Source organism: Macaca mulatta, chromosome 1 (assembly GCF_049350105.2).
Source record: "Macaca mulatta isolate MMU2019108-1 chromosome 1, T2T-MMU8v2.0, whole genome shotgun sequence".
NCBI classification, from domain to species: Eukaryota; Metazoa; Chordata; class Mammalia; order Primates; family Cercopithecidae; genus Macaca; species Macaca mulatta.
The window spans coordinates 126,304,154-126,328,662 of record NC_133406.1 but is presented as its reverse complement, the minus strand read 5'-3'; the positions used below and the strand labels follow the sequence as shown (position 1 = coordinate 126,328,662).

The 24,509-nt window shown below is 42.9% G+C and overlaps 2 protein-coding genes across 6 annotated transcripts in view; one reads left to right on the top strand and one right to left on the bottom strand.

Annotated features, from left to right (window-relative positions):
* Positions 1 to 2,609: 2,609 nt before the first annotated feature.
* LOC144337498 (uncharacterized) lies at positions 2,610 to 12,776 on the bottom strand. Its single transcript, XM_077982851.1, has 5 exons — positions 12,743 to 12,776; positions 9,894 to 10,253; positions 9,201 to 9,789; positions 8,065 to 8,218; positions 2,610 to 2,942 (listed from the first exon to the last, which is right to left on the bottom strand). The coding sequence occupies exons 1-3, from the start codon at positions 12,774 to 12,776 to the stop codon at positions 9,311 to 9,313; spliced, it is 873 nt and encodes a 290-aa protein (XP_077838977.1). The 3' UTR covers positions 2,610 to 2,942; positions 8,065 to 8,218; positions 9,201 to 9,310.
* The window catches only part of HIPK1 (homeodomain interacting protein kinase 1), a 48,891-nt gene continuing 33,723 nt past the window's right edge, over positions 9,342 to 24,509 (top strand). For 3 of the 5 annotated variants that reach the window (XM_077950770.1, XM_077950753.1, XM_077950760.1), the window contains exons 1-2: positions 9,631 to 9,763; positions 20,546 to 21,623. In XM_077950770.1, coding sequence (XP_077806896.1) covers positions 20,548 to 21,623 — 1,076 coding nt within the window. In that variant the 5' untranslated portion in view covers positions 9,631 to 9,763; positions 20,546 to 20,547. Of the gene's footprint in view, positions 9,357 to 9,494; positions 9,764 to 20,545; positions 21,624 to 24,509 lie in introns of those variants that run through there. The other 2 variants (XM_015148660.3, XM_001111238.5) reach the window with 2 other exon arrangements.

Below are 24,509 nucleotides of genomic sequence, written 5' to 3'. Positions count from 1 at the left end.
CGGCCAATATTTTTAAATTTTTAAATATTTCCCACACAACATAGATGTATCAAGTATCCATATTTGTTATTCTATATTTCACTTCTCACAGACTTTCTAATTTCACAGGTGGTATCAGTAGAGATGAATATTAGTAAATTTAGGATTTCTTTTTTTTTTTTGAGATGGAGTCTTGCTCTTGTTGCTCAGGCTGAAGTGCAGTGGCACAATCTCAGCTCACTGCAACCTCTGCCTTCTGGGTTCAAGCAATTCTCTTGCCTTAGCCTTCCAAGTAACTGGGACTATAGGTGCCTGCCACCACACCTGGTTAATTTTTATATTTTTAGTAGAGACGGGTTTTCACTGTGTTGGCCAGGCTGGTCTCAAACTCCTGACCTCTGGTGATCTGCCCACCTTGGCCTCCCAAAGTGCTGGGATTACAGGCGTGAGCCACCATGCCCAGCCAGGGTATCTTTTGGAAGTACCACTGAAGACATTTTCTGATGGATGGAATGAGGGAGTTAAGGAAAAGGTATTATCATCTTCATTTTCAGGATGAGGAAAGTGAGGCTCATTAAGATGCCCACCATCATACCCTAATACCTACCAGAGTCAGGATTCCTATGGACGTCAGGCTCTGAAGCTCCTATTTTTCTATACTGGAATCCTAGGAGCAGTGAGGTTGGTCAGGTAAAAGCCTATTTCACATCAGAGAATTTACCCTCTAGGGTTTTCATAGAGCACATTCCTCTATCCTACCCTGAGTGAAAAGAACCACTTGTTGACTGCTTACAGGTTTCATCAAAGTGAGTTTACAAAAGTAATAATAAAAAAAATTAAATTCACAGTCAATGATGATAATTGTTATTTTGAGGTTTCTTCTTTTTAAAATAGAGATGAGGTCTTGTTATGTTGCTCAGGCTGGTCTTGAACTCCTGTCCTCAAGCAGTCCTCCTGTCTCGGCCTCCCAGTCCTGAAGTTCTGGAATTACAGGCGTGACCGATGTGAGGTCTCCCTCCCTCCCTGACTTCTTTCCTCCCTCCCTTCTTCTCTTTTTTGTTTTTGTTTTTGTTTTGAGACAGGATCTGGCTCTGTCACTCAGGCTGGAGTACAGTGGCACACGTCTCAATCTCTTGTACTGAAGCAATCCTCCAACCTCAGCCTCCCTCTCAAGTAGCTGGGACCACAGGTGCACACTACCACACCTGGCTAATTTTTAATTTTTTCTCATAGAGATGAGGTCTCACTATGTTGCCCACGCTGGTCCTTCAACTCCTGGACTCAAGCGATCCTCCTGCTTCAGCTGAGATTACAAGTAGGAACCATTGTACCGGGTCCATTTGAAGTTTCCTAACCCCTATTCTATAGTTAACTGATCCTGATGCTTTGAGCACTGTGAATAAGCACTCAGTAATTTATTCATCAAAACAGTTATAGCACCAACCATGTGTAAGGAATTGTGCTGGGCAGGGGACACTTCATTGGGGCTTTTGGATTTCTGAGTTTGTGGGAAGTGCAAAATGACTTAACACAAATAATATTCAATTATTAAATTTCAAGTTCCTGTTCTGCTTCATTGCCCTTTTCATGTGGGTCTCTGTGCCTTCCCAAACCATTTATTTTGGTTTTAGATGTTGCTTGAAATTGATGATAGGGAAAGACATATGGAATGCAGATGCTAAATGCTGTGTAACAGTTGGTGAAGGAAAAGGTGAGAATCTTAGAGTGGGGAGGATGACTTTTTAAAAAAGAAAATGTGGCCGGGCGCGGTGGCTCAAGCCTGTAATCCCAGCACTTTGGGAGGCCGAGACGGGCGGATCACGAGGTCAGGAGATCGAGACCATCCTGGCTAACATGGTGAAACCCCGTCTCTACTACAAAATACAAAAAACCTAGCCGGGTGAGGTGGCGGGCACCTGTAGTCCCAGCTACTCGAGAGGACTGGAGTAGGCTGGAGAACGGGGTAAACCCAGGAGGGGGAGCTTGCAGTGAGCTGAGATCCGGCCACTGCACTCCAGCCTGGGTGACAGAGCAAGACTCTATCTAAAAAAAAAAAAAAAAAAAAAAAAAAAGGTGAGAAACTACAGAACAGAGGAAGCATAATAATGAGAAATGATGACCCAAGGAAAGGGAGTAAAAGCACTATTCCTTTTGCTAAATAAACGGTTGGTATACGAGAAAAGTGAGAAAGAGTAAGATCATTATGTGTGGAAAAGGGAGACATTAGAAATGATTATGGAGGAAGGAGGGTCTGAGGAGTCGTAAACATGGGTTGTATAAGGAGTCAAGGCATTTGTTCTTTCCCCTACAATAGTCTCTGGGTTGACCCTTGAAAATTAAGGGTAATTGTGCCTCGTCTCTAAATCCTGAAAACCTCCCTCCCTGCCACCCCACTTTTTTTTTTTTTTTTTTTTTTGAGACAGGGTCTTGTTTTGTTGCCCAGGCTGGAGTGTAGTGACAAGATCATAGCTCACTGCTGCCTCAACTTCCCGTGCTCAAGCAATCCTCCCACCTTACCCTCCTGAATAGCTGGGACTACAGGTGTGTGCCACCATGCCTGGCTAATTAAAAAAAGAAAGTTTTATCCTCCATGACATCTGAATAAAATTGTTTTAGAGACAAGGTCTCACTATGTTGCTCCTTTTTTTTATTTAGATAAAATTGACATATTACTAAACATTTTAAAGTGGACAGTTACTGCATTTAGTGCATTCACAATGCTGTGCAGCCATCAGCATGCTCTAGTTTCACCTTCCCTTTCATTTATTAGGAAAGCTTGTATTCAAATCTTCTTTAATCCCATAGGATGCCACTTCATCCAAACTCCTGTTCCACTATTCCATCATTTCTGCTAGAACACAGTCCCCAAAATGTCCATTATTCTAATCCCTGTCACTCTCATGCTAGATATTGTCCATCATGAAACCAGATGAGGGGCCAGAACAACTTTTCCTGGTTTATTCCTGTGAGAAGAGAAGTGATAGAGAACGTTGTCAAAATGATTCATTTCATGACTTCTCAGATGTAGCTTATGTGGACCCAAGCAGATGCCTTGGATATTAAGAGCTGAATATGGGTATTGACCAGAATAGATTCTATCATTCAGCTGGACCAAACCATTCTTCCCAGCTTGTCAGTCACCACTCATACTATGAGTAATCTTGTGTAGGAACCACACAGCTTCTGCCCCCACTATGCCACTAAAACCGCTCTCTTGAAAATCAGAATCTATCTGTCTGTCTGTCTATCTATCTATCTATCTATCTATCTATCTATCTATCTATCTATCTATCTATCTGTCAGTCTATCCATCTATCTATGTATCTAATCTATCTACCTTAGAGATGGGGGTCTCAATATGTTGCCCAGGCTGGATTTGAACTCCTGGGCTCAAGCAATCCTCCTGCCTCAGCCTCCTGAGAAGCTGGGACTACAGGCACATGCCATTATGGACCAGCTAGCCGTGACCTTTCCATAAGCCCCTGAGGTATGGGGATTGTTTCCTAGAGAAGTTAGCTATCCCTAACTATTCATTTGAATAGGCAATGTACAGTGTCTGCCAAATTTCCCTATGCAAGCTTTCTCTGTTAAGGATACTCAAAAGGAGTCTTAAGAGAAGAATCTTGGTGATACCTAAGTCTTGCAACTCTGAGGAAAGGGATTAGTAGGGAAACTAAAGGGCTGACATTCATATCCAAGCATTCAGTAATAAATCATTGTGGGCCTAGTGCTCAGATCTTTTTTGTGGGGCGGGGACGGAGTCTCGCTCTGTCGCCTAGGCTGGAGTGCAGTGGCGTGATCTCGGCTCACTGAAACCTCTGCCTCCCGGGTTCAAGCAATTCTCTGCCTGAGCCTCCCAAGTAGCTGGGATTACAGGCGCCCGCCACCACACCTGGCTAGTTTTTGTATTTTTAGATGTATTTAGAGATGGGGTTTCACCATCTTGGCCAGGCTGGTCTTGAACTCCTGACTTAGCAATCCACCCACCTCGGCCTCCCAAAGTGCTGGGATTACAGGCGTGAGCCACCATGCCCGGCTCAGATCTTATTTTCTAATATAGTTCCACATTAAAGAAATAGCAATCCAGGACTCCTCAGAGAAATTGCTGATTCTGGGGCTGGGGCATGGAAAGTACAAGATGAATCTGGAGCATCCTATTTTGGAGACATGCTGAAAAAGACACAGGAGCCAACTTGAAAGGGTATCCATGACTAAATCTGGAAAATTCAAGTTCCAAAATAATTAAGGACAGTAATGAATTATAAACCATTGAAAAAAGTAGTAGTCCATAAGTCTGTATCATTAATAGATAACTAAAAAACCAACTAACTAAATAAGAGACAAGGGAGGATTGGTACAGGCAAAACACAATAGATGCTAAATCTAGAGGAAAACGTTTAAAGAGGAGCCAGATATTTGCATTGTCTAAGATGTATCCCCATAGATTGCTCATTAATTACAAGGAAAAAATAGTAAATGCACTGTGAGAAATCAGATACTTTGACAAAGTAATCAAAATTACTATCTCCAGTGAAGGACAGAGAGACATTATGTGCCTTCGGATATAATATCCTGAGGGCACAATATCATACATGAAGTATTCTGGCCAGAAATGGATAACCTGAATCTAATCATAAGTAAACATCAGACAAACATAAACAACAAACCTAAAATGAGGATATCCTAAAATGAATAACTTTTTTTTTTTTTTTTTTGAGACGGAGTCTTGCTCTGTCGCCCAGGCTGGAGTGCAGTGGCCGGATCTCAGCTCACTGCAAGCTCCACGTCCCGGGTCTACGCCATTCTCCTGCCTCAGCCTCTCGAGTAGCTGGGACTACAGGCGCCCGCCACCTCGTCCGGCTAGTTTTTTGTGGTATTTTTTAGTAGAGACGGGGTTTCACCGTATTAGCCAGGCTGGTCTCGATCTCCTGACCTCGTGATCCGCCCATCTCGGCCTCCCAAAGTGCTGGGATTACAGGCTTGAGCCACCGCGCCCGGCCTTTTTTTTTTTTTTTTTTTTTGAAACGAAGTCTCGCTCTGTTGTCAGGCTGGAGTGCAGTGGCGCCATCTTGGCTCGCTGCAAGCTCTGCCTCCGGGTTCACGCCATTCTCCTTCCTCAGCCTCCCGAGTAGCTGGGCCTACAGGCGCCCGCCACCACGCCCAGCTAATTTCTTTTTGTATTTATGGTAGAGACAGGATTTCACCGTGTTAGCCAGGATGGTCTCAATCTCCTGACCTGGTGATCCACCCGCCTCGGCCTCCCAAAGTGCTGGGATTACAGGCGTGAGCCACCGCGCCCGGCTGTGAAGAACATTTTATTACCCTTTTACCAGAAAAAGGCCTGTATTCTTCAAAAATATCAAAGACAAAGAAAAGCTGAGGAACTGTGCCAGATTAAAGAACACTAAAGAGACATGACAATTAAATGTACTATATGATCCTAAACTGAATCTTGTGCTGGAAAAGAAAAAAATGCTAAAAAAGATGTTATTGGATCAACTGACAACATCTGGAACATGGATGGTAAAGTGTTACAGCAATGTTAAATTTCCTGGAGTCAATAATTGTATGTATTTTGTTTATATAAGATAATGTACTTATTAGGATATTCAAGTATTATGTGGTAAACGAGCATGATGCATGCAATTTACTTTCAACTGCTCAGAAAAAAAAAATGTATGTGGGCCGGGTGTGGTGGCTCACACCTATAATCCTAGCATTTTGGGAGGCCAAGGTGGGTGGATTGCCTGAGCTCACGAGTTCGAGACCAGCCTGGGCAACACGGCGAAACCCCGTCTCTACTAAAATACAAAAAAATTAGCCGGGTGTGGCGGTGGGCACCTGTAATCCCAGCTACTCAGGAGGCTGAGACAGGAGAATCACTTAAACCCAGGAGACGGAGGTTGCAGTGAGCCAAGATCGCGCCACTGCACTCCAGCCTGGGTGACAGAGTGAGACTGTCAAAAAACAAACAAACAAAAAAGCATGTATGTGTGTAATAGAACTCTATCTATCTATAACTGCAAATGATAAAGCAAAAGGGGCAAGATGTTAATAATCTGGGTAACAGGTATATGGGTCCTCTTTTTGTCACTCTTGCAACATATCTGTATGTTTAACATTATTTCCAAATAAAAAGTATCCTGGGTTCTGGATTTGAAAAAAAATCATTGAAGTTCTCCTCCTGTTGGCTCAAGGGACTCTTCTGCTTTTTATCCTTTACTGCAGACCTTCACGCTAATCTGGTTTTCCCAGTTTCACAACCTGTTGATTTCTATTTAAATTCTCTTTTTTTCCTAGCCCCTAGGATTCATAATTTGTTTGAAGAGTTTGCCTAGCTTCATGGTTCAGTTTGTCTCAAGACACAGCCTTCTCGTCAGCTTCTCCTATTTGGTCTTAAGCACTGCCACTCTTGGGCAAGTGACTTCTTGCCTGCAACACTGAATCTAGGCTCTAGGTCCTAGAAGGATGTCAGACCCTGAATGAGACTTGAATGCTTCCAATTGCTAACTGCTCCATCTCCCTCTCCAGCTGCTCTGTCTTTGTTTAGGAGGATATATTTCACATATCTGCCCCTTTCTCGCCTTCTTTCTTGTTTAATCAAACCCTCATCATAGTTTTCTGATTAGGATCCCTTTCTCCAGTCTTTACCCACTCCAGCCAGCTATCTTCCTTCACCATCACTAGTTCTCTCTCACATTACCCATCTGAATAAACTTTTTTTTTGAGACAGAGTCTCGCTGTGTTTGCCCAGGCTAAAGTGCAATGGCACGATCTTGGCTCACTGCAACCTTTGCCTCCCGGGTTCAAGAGATTCTCCTGCCTCAGCTTTCTGAGTAGCTGGGATTACAAGCATATGCCACCACATCCGGCTAATTTTTGTATTTGTAGTAGAGACGGGGTTTCACCATGTTGGCCAGGCTGGTCTCGAACTCCTGACCTCCAGTGATCTGCCACCTTGGCTTCCCAAAGTGCTGGGATTACAGGCATGAGCCACTGTGCCTGGCCACCTGTGCGAATAAACTTCTAACAGCTCTACATTGCCTTTCAAAGTCTGACTCAATTTACCTTATTACTTCTATATCCTGCCACTTCTCTGCTTAACTGTAAGCTCCTTCAGGGAACAGACCATGCCTTTTCTTCTGTGTCTCCTTAATTTCTTTTTTCTTTTTCTTTTTTTTTTTTTTTTTTGAGACGGAGTCTCACTCTGTCGCCCAGGCTGGAGTGCAATGGTGCGATCTTGGCTCACAGCAGCCTCCACCTCCTGGGTTCCAGTGATTGTCCTACCTTAGCCTCCCGGGTAGCTGGGATTACAGGCATGCACCACTACACCTGGCTAATGTTTGCATTTTTAGTGGAGATGGGGTTTCACCATGTTGGCCAGGCTGGTCTCAAACTCCTGACCTCAGGTGATCTACCCGCCTTGGCCTCCCAAAGTGCTGGGATTACAGGCATGAGCCACAACACCCAGCCCCTTAATTTCTTATATAGTGCCTGGCACACAGAAGATGCTCTGTAAATAGTTACTGAATGGACAAATGATGAAACTTTGAAACTTCTTTGACCTTACTATGCTCAAATATCACTTCTGATGTTCTTCTCCGACTCTCTCGCTTATCTTATATATGTCTGCACACGTTTTTGCCTCAATAGACTGTAAGGTGCCTGAGGGAAAAGACCATGCCTTATTCATCTGTCTCATGCATACCTGACCCAGTGTCTAGAAGAGTGTATAGCACAGAGCAGGCACACAGCAGTTTGCTGGATGAATGAATGAATGATACTAAAGAGGAGAAAATACAGACTTTAAGAAGCTCCCCGTATAGTGAGAAAGACTGAGGACCTAAAAGCAATGAAAATAGAGGTTAACAAGTATAAATAAAGAAGGTACAGGTTAATTTAAGTAATCAGATGATGATGTAGAATTCAAATAAAATGAGTCAATCAGCAAAGGTTCCCGAGAGGTGAATTCTGAGAGATATTTGAAAAGAGGAAAGGGACATGCCTTGAGAGAGCAGGAGTTTAGGAACATGTCAGAGAGTTAGGTTGAACGAAGGCATGATAAACAGTGTGTTTGAAGCTTACATTTTGAGCAGGATCTGTTATACCCAGACCACAGGTTTCTGCCTTTTTTTCTGGCTCATCAAGCAGGCACGTTTACCCACTCTTTTTGTCTTCATATTTCCCAGGTTGGCCCAACGCGAGGACTTTAAGTTCTTTAAGTAGTTGAAGGAAGTTTCTGTGAAAATATGCAAACAAAACTGCCTTGTGGGATCGAACATTTTTGGTAACCCTACTTCTCTAGGGAAATAAACTTCCCTGTTCCAGATAAAATGGAACTGCTCCCCGTGTTGTTAAGCCAGAGAGAAAGTCAAATGACTTCCCTTAAAAGGTACTTTAGCACATTTTACAAAAATTATAGGTTTTTTTGGTGTGTGTATGTTATGGGGATCCAAGGAAATCAAAGATGTTAATGAGTGAGATCTGAGAAACAAAACTTGATAGTAGAATTTTGTCTTAGCCACATCTGCCCTTCTCTTCAGAGAGTATATGCAAATACCGATGGTGCCGGACAGTCACTTTCTAGGGCTCAGATCACTGCTGCCTCTAGCACTTGTGGGATGGAAAAAATGAAGAGATTACAGTTGCCTTAAAAATGTCCCCCACTTCAGGAATCTGAATATTTTACACAGCAGGAGATATATCGGAAGTCCTACAGAATCTCTTGATTTTGGGAGGTCGCAACTGCTTTTCCATTAGGATAACCTAATTTTCAGTGTCCTTTTTCTCAGAATGTTGTGCCAACGCGTTCTGTTTCCTAAATACCCAGCCTTACTTCCTTCTGGTAGAGGCAAGAAAATTATGCTAGCATTCGCTCACTGCATGTTTTGAGCGTTTAAGTTCAGATTACAGCTATTCTCTCTCTTCCTAATGTAAACACAGGTTCCCAAGGCGGCAATGGGAGACTCCCCTAAGGGGCTCTTGACGTACAGGGAGACTTCCAGATAGGGTACACAGATGTCACATTGCTAGAACGTCTCTAGACGGCAACGAAACATTAAAACCTAACCTGAGGTAATCCCTCACCGGCAGTGGAGCTCCTCTGCTAGGCACTGTCTTCCTGTACACTGCCCAGGCTCTGGGGGTGTCACACTAGACTGGTGATGTCACACTAGCTGGGATGACATTTTACAGTTGGATCCCCTACCACTGCCAGGCACCTTTAAATCACCGCGGAGTCTACGGTGCGGAGGGGGCGGGAAGCCCAGCCCCCGCACTCGATCCACGCTGGCTCCCCACGGAGGCCCACCCACTCCCACTGCGATCAGTACTATGCGGTCGTCCTAGAGAGTCCATTCATCTGCACTTCCGCCTCAGTAGGTGTCATGGCGCGGGGCGGGTGAATAGTTCCGGCGAGGCGGGGCCGTCCGGGTTGAGGGGCGGCCGCTCGGCGTTCCGCTCGTCGGGTCTGGCGACAACGGCGGCTGCGGAGCAAGGGGCCCGGCGGTAGCCCCGGACGGCAGCAGGAAGCCGAGGCGGGAGCGCGCGGGGCTGAGGCGGCGGCGGCGGCGGCGGGAAGGGGCTGGGTGGTGGAGCGGGCGGGAGGCTGAGAAGGCTCCCCCTGCGGGACGGGCGCGGGGACGGCTCCGGGGGGCGGGGGCCGGGGCCCGGGCCGGCTCGCGCGGGGGGTATGATGACCCGGCGGCGGGGCCCCAGATCTCGTCTCCTCCGCCGCCTCCTCACGGCAGCCCCAGCTCGCGGCTGAGAACCAGACACACCGGCGGTGAGTGGGGACCAGCAGCAGGGGGCCTCGGCGGGGAGGGACTTCCCCTCAGCTCCCCGAGGCGGGGCCGGCCGCCGGCTCTCTTGGGGCGCCCAGCCTGCGGGGGGCGCCTTCCTCAGAGGGCCCCTGCCCGGGACCGGGCGCCGCGTCCTGCGGCCCGGCGGCTCGCGGCCGCTGAGGGGATTGCGTTCCCAGGAAGGTGGGCAGGCTCTGGGCTGTTTTTCGGGACAACTCCCCCTGCCTCCTGCCACTTCTCGCCTGGGCGTGTTGTCCTTAAGTGACAGGGGACCGCCTTGCGTCTTCTCACTCGGCCGGTTTTTCCCCGGCTGTCGTGGCAGGTTCTCAGTGTGTGGCTTGTGCGTGTGTATTTCACAGCTCCGCTTATCACCATGATTTTGGGTTATTTGTGCTGTTTGGGACCAGGAAGCCGTGCCTGGAGCGGACGACAGTGGGATGGGTGTGGAAGCTTTTCTGCGTCTTCGCTGATGTTCTGTAGTCGTTAGGCTTGTAATTTGTAATGACGGTGGAGACTAGGTGAGACCAGCCCACCTAATGTATATCTGTGCAAGGCAGATCTAGAGGTCTGGCCCAAAAGGAAACTTTTGCTGTCACCACTTTCAAAGCTTTCGTTAAAAAAACAAAAAAGGAAAGGTGGAGAAACAACCAAAATTCTGGTAAGACCCACACTGTTCACAGGTCTGTGGGGAAGAGTCCCCTTTTTGTGCCTAGCAACCAAGACCTGGAGTTCTGTCTCCAGGAGGGTTGGTCTAACCTCCAGTTTGTTGTGGTGACGAGCAGCGAGCAATGGCCTGTGTTTATGCTGGGCGAGCTTTCTTTCCTGCTTAGGGAGGGGAGTTGAGGATGGGAGGATGGGGGTAGGGAAGAGGGGGAAAACACCCCCAGGCTCCAGTAAGTCTTGTCTTTACTTAACCACTGATTCTGTTGTAGGTAGACTCATTTAGAGGCAGTCCTAGATGCTCTTTCTTGTCTATTAGTGACACTTTGGGAATTCTCAGTAATTGCATCAAAATAATACTTTCAGCTATAGACTCTCTGTCCCAATCTGTCCTTTATCTTGTTTCTTAGTAACTGGTGAAAACAGCAGTGTGGCTTCCTGCTCCTGATGAAATGGGGTTAAATTAAGTGGCTGATGCCCTCAGCAAACCTACAATTTTCCTTTTGTTTGTGTAAAGCTATTTTTGATTTCTGGTCTGTAGGGTTTTTGGGTTTTTTTTTTGTTTTTTGTTTTGTAAGATTATAGAGAATGCAAACCATTACTAGGTTTTTAAATATAGAAGCCTAAAGCTTTCTATAAAACATTTTAAAATCTAACAAATCATTTGACTTAATTTTCATTATTCATCTGGTGATTTTGGATCTTTACATGCAATTATCTCAGGGTTCTGTGTTATAATGCTGGTATGATGAAGGGTGTCATTGACTTTTAAGATACTGTTCCTGGCTTGAAGGATATTTTAGTAAAGTACTTGCGGTTGGAACTGGAGGCAGCCAAGCCAGTAAAGCATCTTAGAATAAAATGGTGAATGAGATCTTATAAATATACTGACTCTGGTTGGCAAGTAGAACTTTTGCTGGTGATACCTTCATAAATAGTTTATCCTATCTCTCGACACTGTAGTTTTGTGGATTTTAGAGCAAGTTTGTTGGTAACTTGAGAGTTCAAACCAAACCAGAACTTCCTTCTAAAAGAAAAAGATAATCTCAAAGTTCACAATTCTTTGGAAAATAGACTTCTTTCATTCTCTGCTTTTGTTTTTATAAGCAGAGCTCCATCAATGATTTGTTGGTACAAATCAGTGAGTCATACCGGCCTTGTGAAGTTCTTACACTTGGAACTTGTGCAGCTTGTTATATATTGTAACTGGTCTTGTAATTTGAAGTAATTTTGCAAACATGAGCTGCTTGATCTGCCACCTGCATGAGGTATAACAGCAGTCTGTATTTTTTAGGTCTTTTAAAAAAAAGTTTACTATTATTCCTCCCGTTTTCTTCCCTTCCTCTCCCTTCGTGCCATTCTGAACACAAGTCATCAAGATTATTTTCCTTTGAGTACCACTTCAACAATCACTGGTTTGTCTTTTGGTTCCTTTTGTTTTTGTTCCTGATCTTCCTTTTAGTTGTTGGAACCCAGCTCCTAAATGCCTAATATATTCCTGTAGTGCGTAATTTGGCACTTCAGAAATTTATATCCTGTTTTCATATTTTTCTTTCTTTTTCATGTGTTTTATCATTTCAGCAACATTTTAAGTTCTTTGAAGGTAAGGAAACTGACATTTCTTTTAGATTCTTTAAGGGTACCTGGTACAGTGCTTTCCCAGAGTGCTTAAGGAAAAGGAATGAGAAGACCTGGATTCTTTGCCAGCATTGCTACTCATTAGCTCTGGGTAAAACTCGTTTGGCCTTTTTGGATCTGCTTTTTTTTTTTTTTTTTAATTTGAGACAGGGTCTTACTTTGTCACCCAGGCTGGAGTACCATGGTGGGTTCAGGCTGGAGTGCCGTGGTGGGTTCAAGTGATTCTCATACTTTTGCCTCCTGAGTAGCTAGGACTACAGGCACTACAGGCACGCACCACCATGCCTGGCTAATATTTGTATTTTTAGTAGAGATGGGTTTTTGCCATATTGGCCTGGCTGGTCTCGAACTCCTGACCTCAAGTGATCCACCTGCCTCGGCCTCCCAAAGTGCTGGGATTACAGGCATGAGCCACCATGCCTGGCCTGGATTGCCTTTTTCTCATCTTGGAATTAGGGGGTTTTAGCATCTTTTAAGGTCCCTTTTATCTGTAAGAGTTCCAGTACTTTTTTGCCAGTGTCTTCTGCTCCAGTTAAATATATCTCCTTACTCTACACAGCTTTTTATTTTTCCACATCCTTTGGCGTACTAGCATAGCAAAAGTCATCTCATTCTTCTGAAAGAGCCTCCTCCATCTTCCATTCTCCAAACTGCTATTGCCTTACTTAAGTCCCGTTTTCCTTCAGCTTTTGCTGGCATATTGTTTATATTTCATATTCGTCTCTGCTTTGTTAATTTTAACTTTTTTTATCCTGGAAGCTCCTCAAGGTATAGTTTTCTTAATTCTAAACTTTATAGACCTATAGACCGTCATGTGCAGGTACTAAAATATGGTACCTTTTTACTAAATACAAAGCACTTTTTTTTTTTTTTGGGATGGAGTCTCGCTCTGTTGCCCAGGCTGGAGTGCAGTAGCATGATCTCGGCTCACTGCAAGCTCCGCCTCCCGGGTTCATGCCATTCTCCTGCCTCATCCTCCCAAGTAGCTGGGACTACAGGCGCCTGCCACCACACCCGGCTAATTTTTGTATTTTTAGTAGAGATGGGATTTCACCGTGTTAGCCAGGATAGTCTTGATCTCCTGACCTCATGATCTGCCCGCCTCAGCCTCCCAAACTGTTGGGATTACAGGCGTGAACTACCACGCCTGGCCAAGCACTTTTCTTTTGTTCTGTTGCCATAGTCATTCCAAATAAATCTCAGTGAACTATTGATTTTGATACAAAGCAACAGCCTCTGCCACATTGAAGAAGTAAGCTTTAAGTACAGACTAGAAGGGTAAGTGAAAGTTAGGAAAAGAAAAGTCTAAGGGGGAAAATGAACTTCAGAGAGGAAACGTGTTGAAGGAACTAGGGCCAGAGAAGGCAAGGCATATTGTGGGAACCCAGAGAGACTTGGTAGTATTGGAAGAGAAAGTTCCTGGGGAAAAGCGCAGATGAAACAAGGCTATGCAAGTAATCATGGTCCAGATCTTGCAAGGCCTGGTAATCCAAAATAGGAATTTTTTGGTCTTCTTCCTAAGTTTTTAAGTGGGGGACAGATACACTTTTTTTTTTTTTTTTTTTTCCAGCTGTGCATTTTTAAAGCTTCAGTTGAAAGGTGAATAATGAATTGGGAGAGGGGAGCTTAGAAAAGGGGCTTGAGGATAGCATCATGGCTCACACCTGTAATCCCAGCACTTTTGGAGGCTGAGGTAGGTGGACCACTTGAGCCTAGGAGTTTGAGACCAGCCTGAGCAACATGGTGAAACCCTATCTCTACAAAAAATACAAAAAAATTAGCGGGGCGTGGTGGCATGTGCTGGTAGTCCCAGTTACTCTGGAGGCTGAGGTAGGAGAGTGGATTGAGCCCTGGAGGTCAAGGCTGCAGTGAACGAACCATGATCATGTACTGCACTCCAGTCTGGGTGACAGAATCTCAAATAAAGGGGGCAAGTTGAAAGTACAGTTTGGAGGAAACCAGTTAAGCTGTTTAAGTATGGAATTGTGCAGTAGAGGTGGAGAAAACTTAGGAGAGTAGAGAGGTGTTTGTTGGAAATAATTTTCTTCCCAAACTTGTCTCACTTTGGTTTTACAGAAGGTGTACTCTTATCATCTGTAAAAATATGTATCAGAGTATGTGATCGACAGTATGTACACCTGTGTTCATGTCATCTGAGGATAAGTGCTAGAACAAGAAATCAATATATAGTACAGTTTTTAGGTCATTTGGCTAACCGTTAAATTGTATGAAGGAGGCAAAGATGACATTGAGCAAAAGCAACAGGAATTTATTACTGGTGTGTCAGGAAAAAGGTTACTGAGGGGTAAGGACAAATCAATGGAAAATGATTACCTTGGTTGTCATATCCAACTGTTCCATTCAGGGTTATAATATTTGGATGATTTTAATAAGATTATCTACCTATAGTGCTTATAGTGTGGAGCACCCAGTAAACGATGTTAAATGAATGTGACCATGCCAGGGAGTGGGAAAGTTGTTAATCTGTTTTTGAAAGCCTTGGATTCTAGCAATTATCTTTTAGCAATAAATACAAGTACCAATGGCCTTTTGCCCATCATTGCTAATTTGGTATTAATGCACTGGGCAAATTTATCATTATATTGAGATGACTAAGTCCTTGGAAAGTCAGGTTTGAAATGTAAAGACTTCATTCATTGCTGGAGTCAAAAGGTGCAGCATTTTCAAGAAGTCAAAAATAGCTTTTTATGCCAGGTACGGTGGTTCACACCTGTAATCTCAGTATTGTGGGAGGCCAAGGCAGGGGGATTGCTTTGGAGCAGGAGTTTGACACCAGCCTGGGTAACATAGTAAGACCTCATCTCTGAAAAAAAAAAAAAAAATTAGCCAAATGCGGCATATGCTTGTAGAAATTAGCTAAGCGTCCTGGTGTATGCCTGTAGTCCTAGCTACTTGGATAGCTGAAGCAGAGGATTGCTTGAGCCCAGGAGTTCGAGGTTACAGTGAGCTGTGATTACACCACTGCATTTCGGCCTCAATGACAGTAGCGAGAACCTGTCTCAAAAAAAATAAAAATAATAAAATAAATAAATAAATAAATAAATAGCTTTTTAAAAAAAAAAAACCAAAAACTTTTAGGTTCAGGGGTACATGTGCAGGTTTGTTACATAGGTATGTCACAGGGGTTTGGTGTACAGATTATTTTGTCATCCAGGTAATAAGCATAGTGCCTGACAGGTATTTTTTCTGATCCTCTCCCTTCTCCCACCCTCCACCCTGAAGTAGGCCCTAGGCCCCAGTGTCTGTGGTTGACCTCTTTGTGTCCATGTGTTCTTGTTCTTTAGCTCCCACTTATAAGTGAGAACAGGCAGTACTTGATTTTCTGTTCCTGTGTTTGTTTAGGATAGTGGCCCTCCAGCTTCATCCATGTTGCCTGTTGCTGCAAACGACATGATCTCCTTTTTTATGGTTGCATAGTATTCCATGGTGTATATGTACCACATTTTCTTTAGTCTACCGTTGATGGGCATTTAGGTTGAATTTCATGTCTTTGCTATTGTGAATAGTGCTGCAGTGAACATGTGCTTGTGTCTTTATGGTAGAATGATTTATATTCCTTTGGGTATATACCCAGTGATGGGATTGCTGGATCTAATGGTAATTCTGTTTTAAATTCTTTGAGGAATTGCCACACTGCTTTTCACAACGGGTGAACTAATTTATACTCCCACCAGCAGTATAATTGTTCCCTTATCTTCACAATCTTGCCAGCATCTGTTATTTTTTGACTTCTTAGTAATATTCATTCCGACTGGTGTGAGATGGTATCTCATTTTAGTTTTGATTTGCATTTCTCTAATGATTAGTGATGTTGAACAATTTTTCATACGCTTGTTGACTGCAAATGTGTCAAAAATAGCGTTTTAATTTATTGGGTTGCTATTCACATTGAATTAAAAATATCTGTAATTTGCCTCATAGATTCTGATATATAGTAAGTTTTCCACAGGTGTTAATTCTGTTTTTGTTGTTGTTTGAAAGCTCTCCACCTAGGAAGAGACTTGCCCCCCGACTTGCAAAGGCAGGTTTGATGGAACATAGTATCTTTATCCTGTGTCTAGAAATTGCTATTTTAGCTGAATTTCAGAGTAGAATATAAATAAGAGTCTGTTGGTTTTTCTAGGCCATTGTGATTCTGTATTTTCTTCTCACCTTGTGTTAATTGAGGTCAGAATGAGTCTCAGCCACATTGTAAGAGCCCTGGTGGTCCGATACTGACTTTTTGTACGTCACACCCTTGCTGTGGGGAAGACCAGTGAAAGAATTCTGAGTTGTCCTTTCGCTTTGGGTGAACTAAATTTGTCCTTATGGATAAAGATTATAATCATTTAATATTAAAACATTCTGAAAAACGTCCTAGAACTTGTGCTTTTTTCAATGCGCAGTGTGAAGATCTGAAATCATAAGTAATCTTTTATTATGTTTTTTGGGTAAAAAGTTGGCAATAATGTTAGTCTGCTAAATGCAAAATTTTAGAGTATCTAGTTACAAATACTTGTTTTTTTTTTTTTTTTTTTGAGACGAGTCTCGCTCTGTCACCCAGGCTGGAATGCAATGGCATGATCTCGGCTCACTACAACCTCTGCCTCCCAGGTTCAAGTGATTCTCCTGCGTCAGCCTCCTGAGTAGCTGGGATTACAAGTGCACGCCACCACGCCCAGCTCATTTTTGTATTTTTAGTAGAGATGGCATTTCACCATGTTGGTCAGATTGGTCTCAAACTCCTGACCTCATGATCTGCCTTCCTTAGCCTCCCAAAATGAATACATTTTTAAAAATTTGGTATTTCATGAATTCTTTTCAGTATTATTACTTTTATGACCCCCCTATTCCTAGACAGTTGCTGCAAACTGCAAATTTTCTATTTAGATTCTTTCACTACTTTCAGTTACATAGAAGTCATGTTTATGTTTTTTGATAGATCGTTAAAATTAGCAGGTGAACAATATTAACATTGTTAATGGAAAACAAATTTAGAAAATTTGCTTCCTTTTGTTGTTCAACAGGTTGGCTTAATTTTATGACAAGAAATACTTATATTTTAATAGGTGCATTTTGTAAAGGAGCTACTTGGTTTCAGATTTTTCTTTTATTATGTTTGGTATTTCAGTGAAGTAGATAGAACAAGATGATTTGTAAATTCAGTCTCACAGTTAAATTGTACTGACCTTAACTTTTAATTTGTACTTTTTTTCCTCTTCAAAGTTTATGTAAATTATGGAAACTCTTAAAGTAAATCTCAACTGGGTTTTAGAAATTGAAGGCAGAGGATTTGTTCTTTCCAGCTGACTAGTCCAGTGCAGGTGGTTTCTAGTTGTATTCAGGCACAAAGAAATGCACATACTGCCTTTTGATGTTCTGTAACATCCTTTGTCATGTTTCCTTCCTTTCTTGTTGTGTGTGTTTATTCTGTTGTGATTAGTAACGTTATACTATATGGATTGGAGTAGAGACCTCCCCCATGACTCAAGGACCACACAGATAAAAGGGAGGGAAGACATTAAAAAAAACAAAACCAAGGACCAAGCATTTGAAGATACTGCATTTGAATATGAGTGGTAGGGAGTTGTATTTAATAGATAGGAGATTGGTAGGCAGGGGTCAAGTAATTCATCCAACAGATATTGAGTATGTATATATTGTCAGTCTGTAGTAGGCTTTGGTGGTATAAGAGAAGAGCAAGACAGAGATGGTACATGTCCTAGAGCTTATACTGTAGTTGGGAATGTAGCATTAAAGAAATGCTTTCAAGTTAACAGGGTGCTGTGGGAATGCATGGTAGGGGCAGGGGATGATCATAGGGAGCATTTCTGCATGTGGCAGAGGTGACAGAGGGCAGTTTTCGCAGCAGAAAGTCTTAAACATATTTAGAGGGCCTGGAGGTGAGTGGCCTTCCAAGAACTAAAGAAAGAAGGGCAGTGTGGCCAGAATGAGGGTTGGGGGAAGGGAATCAAAGTGGGGAGGTGTTGGAAGGCAGCAAGCAGATTTTGGAGTGCATTTTAAGGCAGGTTGAGACAGTTTTTTTTTTTTTTTTTTTTTTTTTGAGACAGAATCTAGCTCTGTTGCCCAGGCTAGAGTGCAATGGAGTGATCACAACTCACTGTAGCCTCAATGTCCCAGACTCAGATGATTTTCCTGCTTCAGCATCCTGAGTAGGTGGGACCACAGGCATGTGCCACTTATACTTGGCTTTTTTTTTTTTTTTTTTCTAGTAGAGATGGAGTCTCCCCATGTTGCCCTGACTGGTCTTGAATTCCTGGGGCTCAAGTGATCCTTCCACCTTGGGCTCCTAAAGTGCCAGGATTACAGGCATGAGCCACTGTGCCTGGCCTAATTTTTCTTTTCTTTTCTTTTTTTCTTTCTTTCTTTTTTTTTTTTTTAATGTTAATGCTTCCCAGGCTGATCTTGAACTTCTGAGCTCAAGTGATCCTCCTGCCTGGGCCTCCCAAAGTGCGGGAATTACAGGCATGAGCGACTATGGCCAGCCAAGTTGAGTATCTTGGACTTTATCTCCAAAGCAATGAGAAACCCTGGGCGAAGGGGAAGCAAGATGGTTAAGAAGAGAGAGCGGTTATCCGATTTGCATTGTTTAAAAGCAAAGATCTATTAAGTGGATTAAAGGAGATTAGTTTGGAAGCTACTGTCAGTTTGAACTAGAATGGTGCCAATAAGGTTAGGGGAAAAGGGCTGATTTGAAATATACTTAGGAGGTGGGGGGCAGTGGCTCACACCTGTAATCCCAGCACTTTGGGAGGCTGAGCGGGGTGGATCACCTGAGCTCAGGAGTTTGAGACCACCCAGGCAACATGGTGAAAACCCATCTCTACTAAAAATACAAAAAAATTAACCGGGTATGGTGGCGCACGCCTCTAGTCCCAGCTACTTGGGAGGCTGAGGCAGGAGAATCGCTTGAGCTCCAGAGGCGAAGGTTACAGCGAGCCGAGATTGTGCCACTGCACTCCAGCCTGGGCTACAGAGTGAGACTCTGTCTCAAAAAAAAAAAATAAATAAAATAAAGAAATAAAAGAAATATACTTGGGAGATGAAATGGATAAGATAGAGATTAGATGTGGAGGAATAAGGGAGAGGAATGAGTCGGGATAATAGTATTAAATATGTGTTAGACACTATCACTTTACAGGTATTGAATCATTTAATTCTCAGAACAACCCCATGAGGTAGGTATTGCTATCACCATTGTGTAGCTGAGGAAACAGACATCCTTGATTTTTTTCTTTTTTTTTTTTGAGAAAGGGTGTCATTCTTTCACCCTGGCTGGAGTGCAGTGGCACGATCACAGCTCACTGCAGCCTCTACCTCTGGGCTCAGGTGATCCTCTCACTTCTGCCTTCTGAGTAGCTAGGACTACAGGCATGTGCCACCATGCCTGGCTAATTTTTTTTGTTTGCTTTTTGTTGTTGTTGTGTGTGTGTGTGTTTGTTTTAGAGATGGTTTCACCATGCTGCCCAGGCTGGAGCTCCCTGATTTCTGGCTTGAGGCACTGGATGTGTAATGGCATCTCATAATTAAGATAGAAAACTGAAGGTGGGGTGGAGGCTCATTGGTTTAATTCTGAATGTATTGAATATGAGGTATTTATAAAATATCCAAGTTGCAGTGTTAAGTAGTCATTTGGATATCGGGTTTGGAGTTCAAAGCGAGAGAATTCTGGGTTAGAGATAGAGATTTTAGTCTTTTGCAGATGACTAATTCTGAGGAGTAATTATTAAAAAGGGGGAAAGTGTAGAGCAAGGAAAGAGGGATTACTATAGAGCCCCAAGGCATATGAAATCGGATGGTTGAAAATGGAGAAGATAAATATGAAATGGCTTGTATGCTATGTCAGATGTTTGGACTTTATTCTGAAAAGATAGCTTTCAGTTTAATCTTTGGGCATATTGAGCTGGAAGTGTCTGTGGGATATTCAGGGACAGAAAGCTGGACTATTATTTATCCTTTCCTCATATTTTTCTGCTAACTTTCCTTAGTTCTTCAGAATATACTCCCTAGCTTTCTCATCATCCTGGTTACTTTTTTTTTTTTCAATTTTAGTATTTTTATACTAGAGACAGGGTCTCACTATGTTGCCTAGGCTGGTCTTGAACTACTCAGCTCAGGAGATCCTCCTGCCTTGGCCTCCCAAAGTGCTGGAATTAAAGGCTTGAGCCACTGTGCCTGGCCCATGCTGGTTACTTTTTTCTCTTAAAATGTGGTAGACAGTTGAATGCATTTTATGTATGACTTGAGCAGTGTGGATAATCTTCACTTTGTCCAGCAGGTTCTGTACACTGTTTCTATGAATATAGGCCCAGATTGAATTAGTTTTTGAGGAGAACATTATTACATCATGTTTCTTTTATCAAGTAAAAGTGTGTGTGTATACGTTTTAAACCTAAGCCTTGTATCTCTTATCCTTGTGGTTTAATTCCTCCTTTCTCTCAATGTAGGTATGGCATCACAGCTGCAAGTGTTTTCGCCCCCATCAGTGTCGTCGAGTGCCTTCTGCAGTGCGAAGAAACTGAAAATAGAGCCCTCTGGCTGGGATGTTTCAGGACAGAGTAGCAACGACAAATATTATACCCACAGCAAAACCCTCCCAGCCACACAAGGGCAAGCCAACTCCTCTCACCAGGTAGCAAATTTCAGCATCCCTGCTTACGACCAGGGCCTCCTCCTCCCAGCTCCTGCAGTGGAGCATATTGTTGTAACAGCCGCTGATAGCTCGGGCAGTGCTGCTACATCAACCTTCCAAAGCAGCCAGTCCCTGACTCACAGAAGCAACGTTTCTTTGCTTGAGCCCTATCAAAAATGTGGATTGAAACGAAAAAGTGAGGAAGTTGACAGCAACGGTAGTGTGCAGATCATAGAAGAACATCCCCCTCTCATGCTGCAAAACAGGACTGTGGTGGGTGCTGCTGCCACAACCACCACTGTGACCACAAAGAGTAGCAGTTCCAGTGGAGAAGGGGATTACCAGCTGGTCCAGCATGAGATCCTTTGCTCTATGACCAATAGCTATGAAGTCTTGGAGTTCCTAGGCCGGGGGACATTTGGACAGGTGGCTAAGTGCTGGAAGAGGAGCACCAAGGAAATTGTGGCTATTAAAATCTTGAAGAACCACCCCTCCTATGCCAGACAGGGGCAGATTGAAGTGAGCATCCTTTCCCGCCTAAGCAGTGAAAATGCTGATGAATATAATTTTGTCCGTTCATACGAGTGCTTTCAGCATAAGAATCACACCTGCCTTGTTTTTGAGATGTTGGAGCAGAACTTATATGATTTTCTAAAGCAAAACAAATTTAGCCCACTGCCACTCAAGTACATCAGACCAATCTTGCAGCAGGTGGCCACAGCCTTGATGAAGCTCAAGAGTCTTGGTCTGATCCACGCCGACCTTAAGCCTGAAAACATCATGCTGGTTGATCCAGTTCGCCAACCCTACCGAGTGAAGGTCATTGACTTTGGTTCTGCTAGTCATGTTTCCAAAGCTGTGTGCTCAACCTACTTACAGTCACGTTACTACAGGCAAGTGGCAAATGCTGAAAATTGTATCTTAGGCTAGAGTTCTGTCCTTATATTTAACATATACCCCATAGCCTACATATAGCAGTGAATTTGTTTATAGATTCTGAGATAGAAATAGGATATGTTTTAGCTCATTCTGTGTGTGTGGCATTCCTATATATGACATTTTCTTATTTCTGAAATTTTATCTAGCATTGGAAAAATTAACTCAGTCTGATTCTGAAAGTTGTTACTAGTTGAATTATACTACCACCTGGTTCTTTTCTTTATTATCATTATACCTCATTTTCCCATTTTATTTATTTAATTTATTTATTTATTTTGAGACGGAGTCGCGCTCTGTTGCCCAGGCTGGAGTGCAGTGGCACAATCTCGGGTCACTGCAAGCTCCGCCTCCCGGGTTCACGCCATTCTCCTGCCTCAGCTTCCTTGAATAGCTGGGACCACAGGCACCCACCACCATGCCCGGCTAATTTTTTTGTATTTTTAGTAGAGACGGGGTTTCACCATGTTAGCCAGGATGGTCTCGATCTCCTGACCTTGTGATCTACCTGCCTCCGCCTCCGCCTCCCAAAGATCTGGGATTATAGGCGTGAACCACCGCACCCGGCCTATTTATTTATTTTTTTGAGATGGAGTTTCACTCGCCACCCAGGCTGAGTGCAGTGGTGTGATAATGGCTCACTCAGCCTCCACCTCCTGGGTTCAAGTGATTTCTCCTGCTACTCCTGTCCCGAGTAGCTGGGACTACAGGTGCCTGCTACCATGCCTGGCTAATTTTTTTATATTTAATAGAGATGAGGTTTCACCATGTTGACCAGGCTGGTTTCAAACTCCTGACCTCGGGTAATCTGCCTGCCTTGGCCTCCCAGTGATTACAGGCAGGAGCTACCATGCCCAGCCATTTTCCCGTTTTAAAGAGTCTTGAAATATACAAAGATATTTATTTATTTGTAATGAATCTGAGCATATGCTGCTGTTTTTCCGAAGCTCTTACCTTGGCAGGTAAAATAACTTGGGAATAACTCCAGCTTTAACTCTAGTAACATTTTATTCTTTTACATTTTCTTCTGTAGTAGCATGAATTGGATTAGATGATTGCTACAGTCTCTTCCTGTCTTAACATTCTCTAAATACTTTGAACTTATTGGGTTATCCTAGAATGGCCTTGACCCAAGTACCTTACACTTTAATGATATATATTTCTAGATTGATACTTTTAATGTAGTTACCGTTTTAACATATAATAATTATTGGGACAGTATGTAAATGCTGATATATATACTTTTGTCTATATCATAACCAAGGCTTTTAAAATGTGCTTTTTGTCAGCACCCATTTACTTACTTGCCTAGTTATTAATTTTAAGGAATCTAATACTTAGTTTTAATGGCCGTACATTAAATACAAATCATGTAAGCATCCAATCAAGAAGTGAAATAATAAACAAAAACATAGATAACCTATAAAATATGTTTATAAGGAGCTATACATGCCAGATACCTGTAATAAAATTTGAGGAAATAGAAATTCTGAATTAATAATTTTATATTATGTGTGAAAATAATATGAAGATAATTTAACCCATGCAAGGACTCAGAAAAAAATGTCATCTACATGTTTACTTTTTTAAAAACATTGTGGTAAGATCTTTGTAATAGGAAGTTTACAATTTTAACCATTTGGTACCACTCAGTATGTTAAGGATATTCACAGTGTTGTGTAACCATCACCACTATTTCCAAATGTTTTCATCACCCAAAACAGAAATTCTAACCATTAAGCAATAACTCCCTATTCTCCCTTCTTCCTACCACTGGTAATCTTGATTTGACTTTCTGTCTCTATGAATTTGCCTATTCTAGATACTCCTTGTAAGTGGAATCATACAATATATGTCTTTTTGTGTCTAGTTTATTTCACTTAGCATAATATTTTTGAGGCTGATCCATGCTGTAACGTGTATCAGAACTTCATTCCTTTTATGGCTGTATAATATTCCATTGTTTGTATATACCACATTTTGTTTATCCATTCATCTGTTGGTAGATATTTGGGTTGTTGCTACCTTTAGGCTGTTGTGAATAATGCCACTATGAACATTGGTGTACAAGTATCCTAGTCCCCATTTTCAGTTCTTTTGGGTATATAACTAGGAGTGGAATTGCTGGGTCACATGATAATTCTATGTTTAACTTTTTGCAGAATTACCAAACTATTTTCCACAGAGGCTGCACCGTTTTACACTCCCACCAGCAGTGGATGAACATTCCAGATTTCTCCACATTTTCTCTAACATTTGTTATTTTTTTTTTTATTTAAAAAAAATTGTTTGTTTATTTTTACAGAGACAGGGGCTCCCTCTATTGCTCATGCTGGAGTGCAGTGGTGCGATCATAGTTCATTGTAGCCTCCAACTCCTGGGCTTGAGCAATGCTCCCTCCTCAGCCTCTCAAGTAGGTAGGACTAGTCACACTCCACCATACCTGGCTAATTACTATTATTTTACTTTTTGTGGAGATGGGGTTTTGAGGGTCTCATTTTGTTGCCCAACCCGGTCTCAAACTACTGGCCTCAAGCCATCCTCCTGCCTCAGTCTCCCAAAGTTCTGGGATTACAGGCATGAACTACCACTCCTGGCCTTGTTTTGGTTTTTAAATAATAGCCATGCTTTTTTTTTTTTTTTTTTGAGCTGGAGTTTCACTCTTGTTACCTAGGCTGGAGTGCAGTGGTGTGATCGCGGCTCACTGTAGCCTCTGCCTCCCGAGATTCTCCTGCCTCAGCCTTCCGGGTAGCTGGGACCACGCGGGCACCTGCCACCACACCCAGCTAATTTTTGTATTTTTAGTAGAGATGGGGTTTTACCATGTTGGCCAGGCTGGTCTC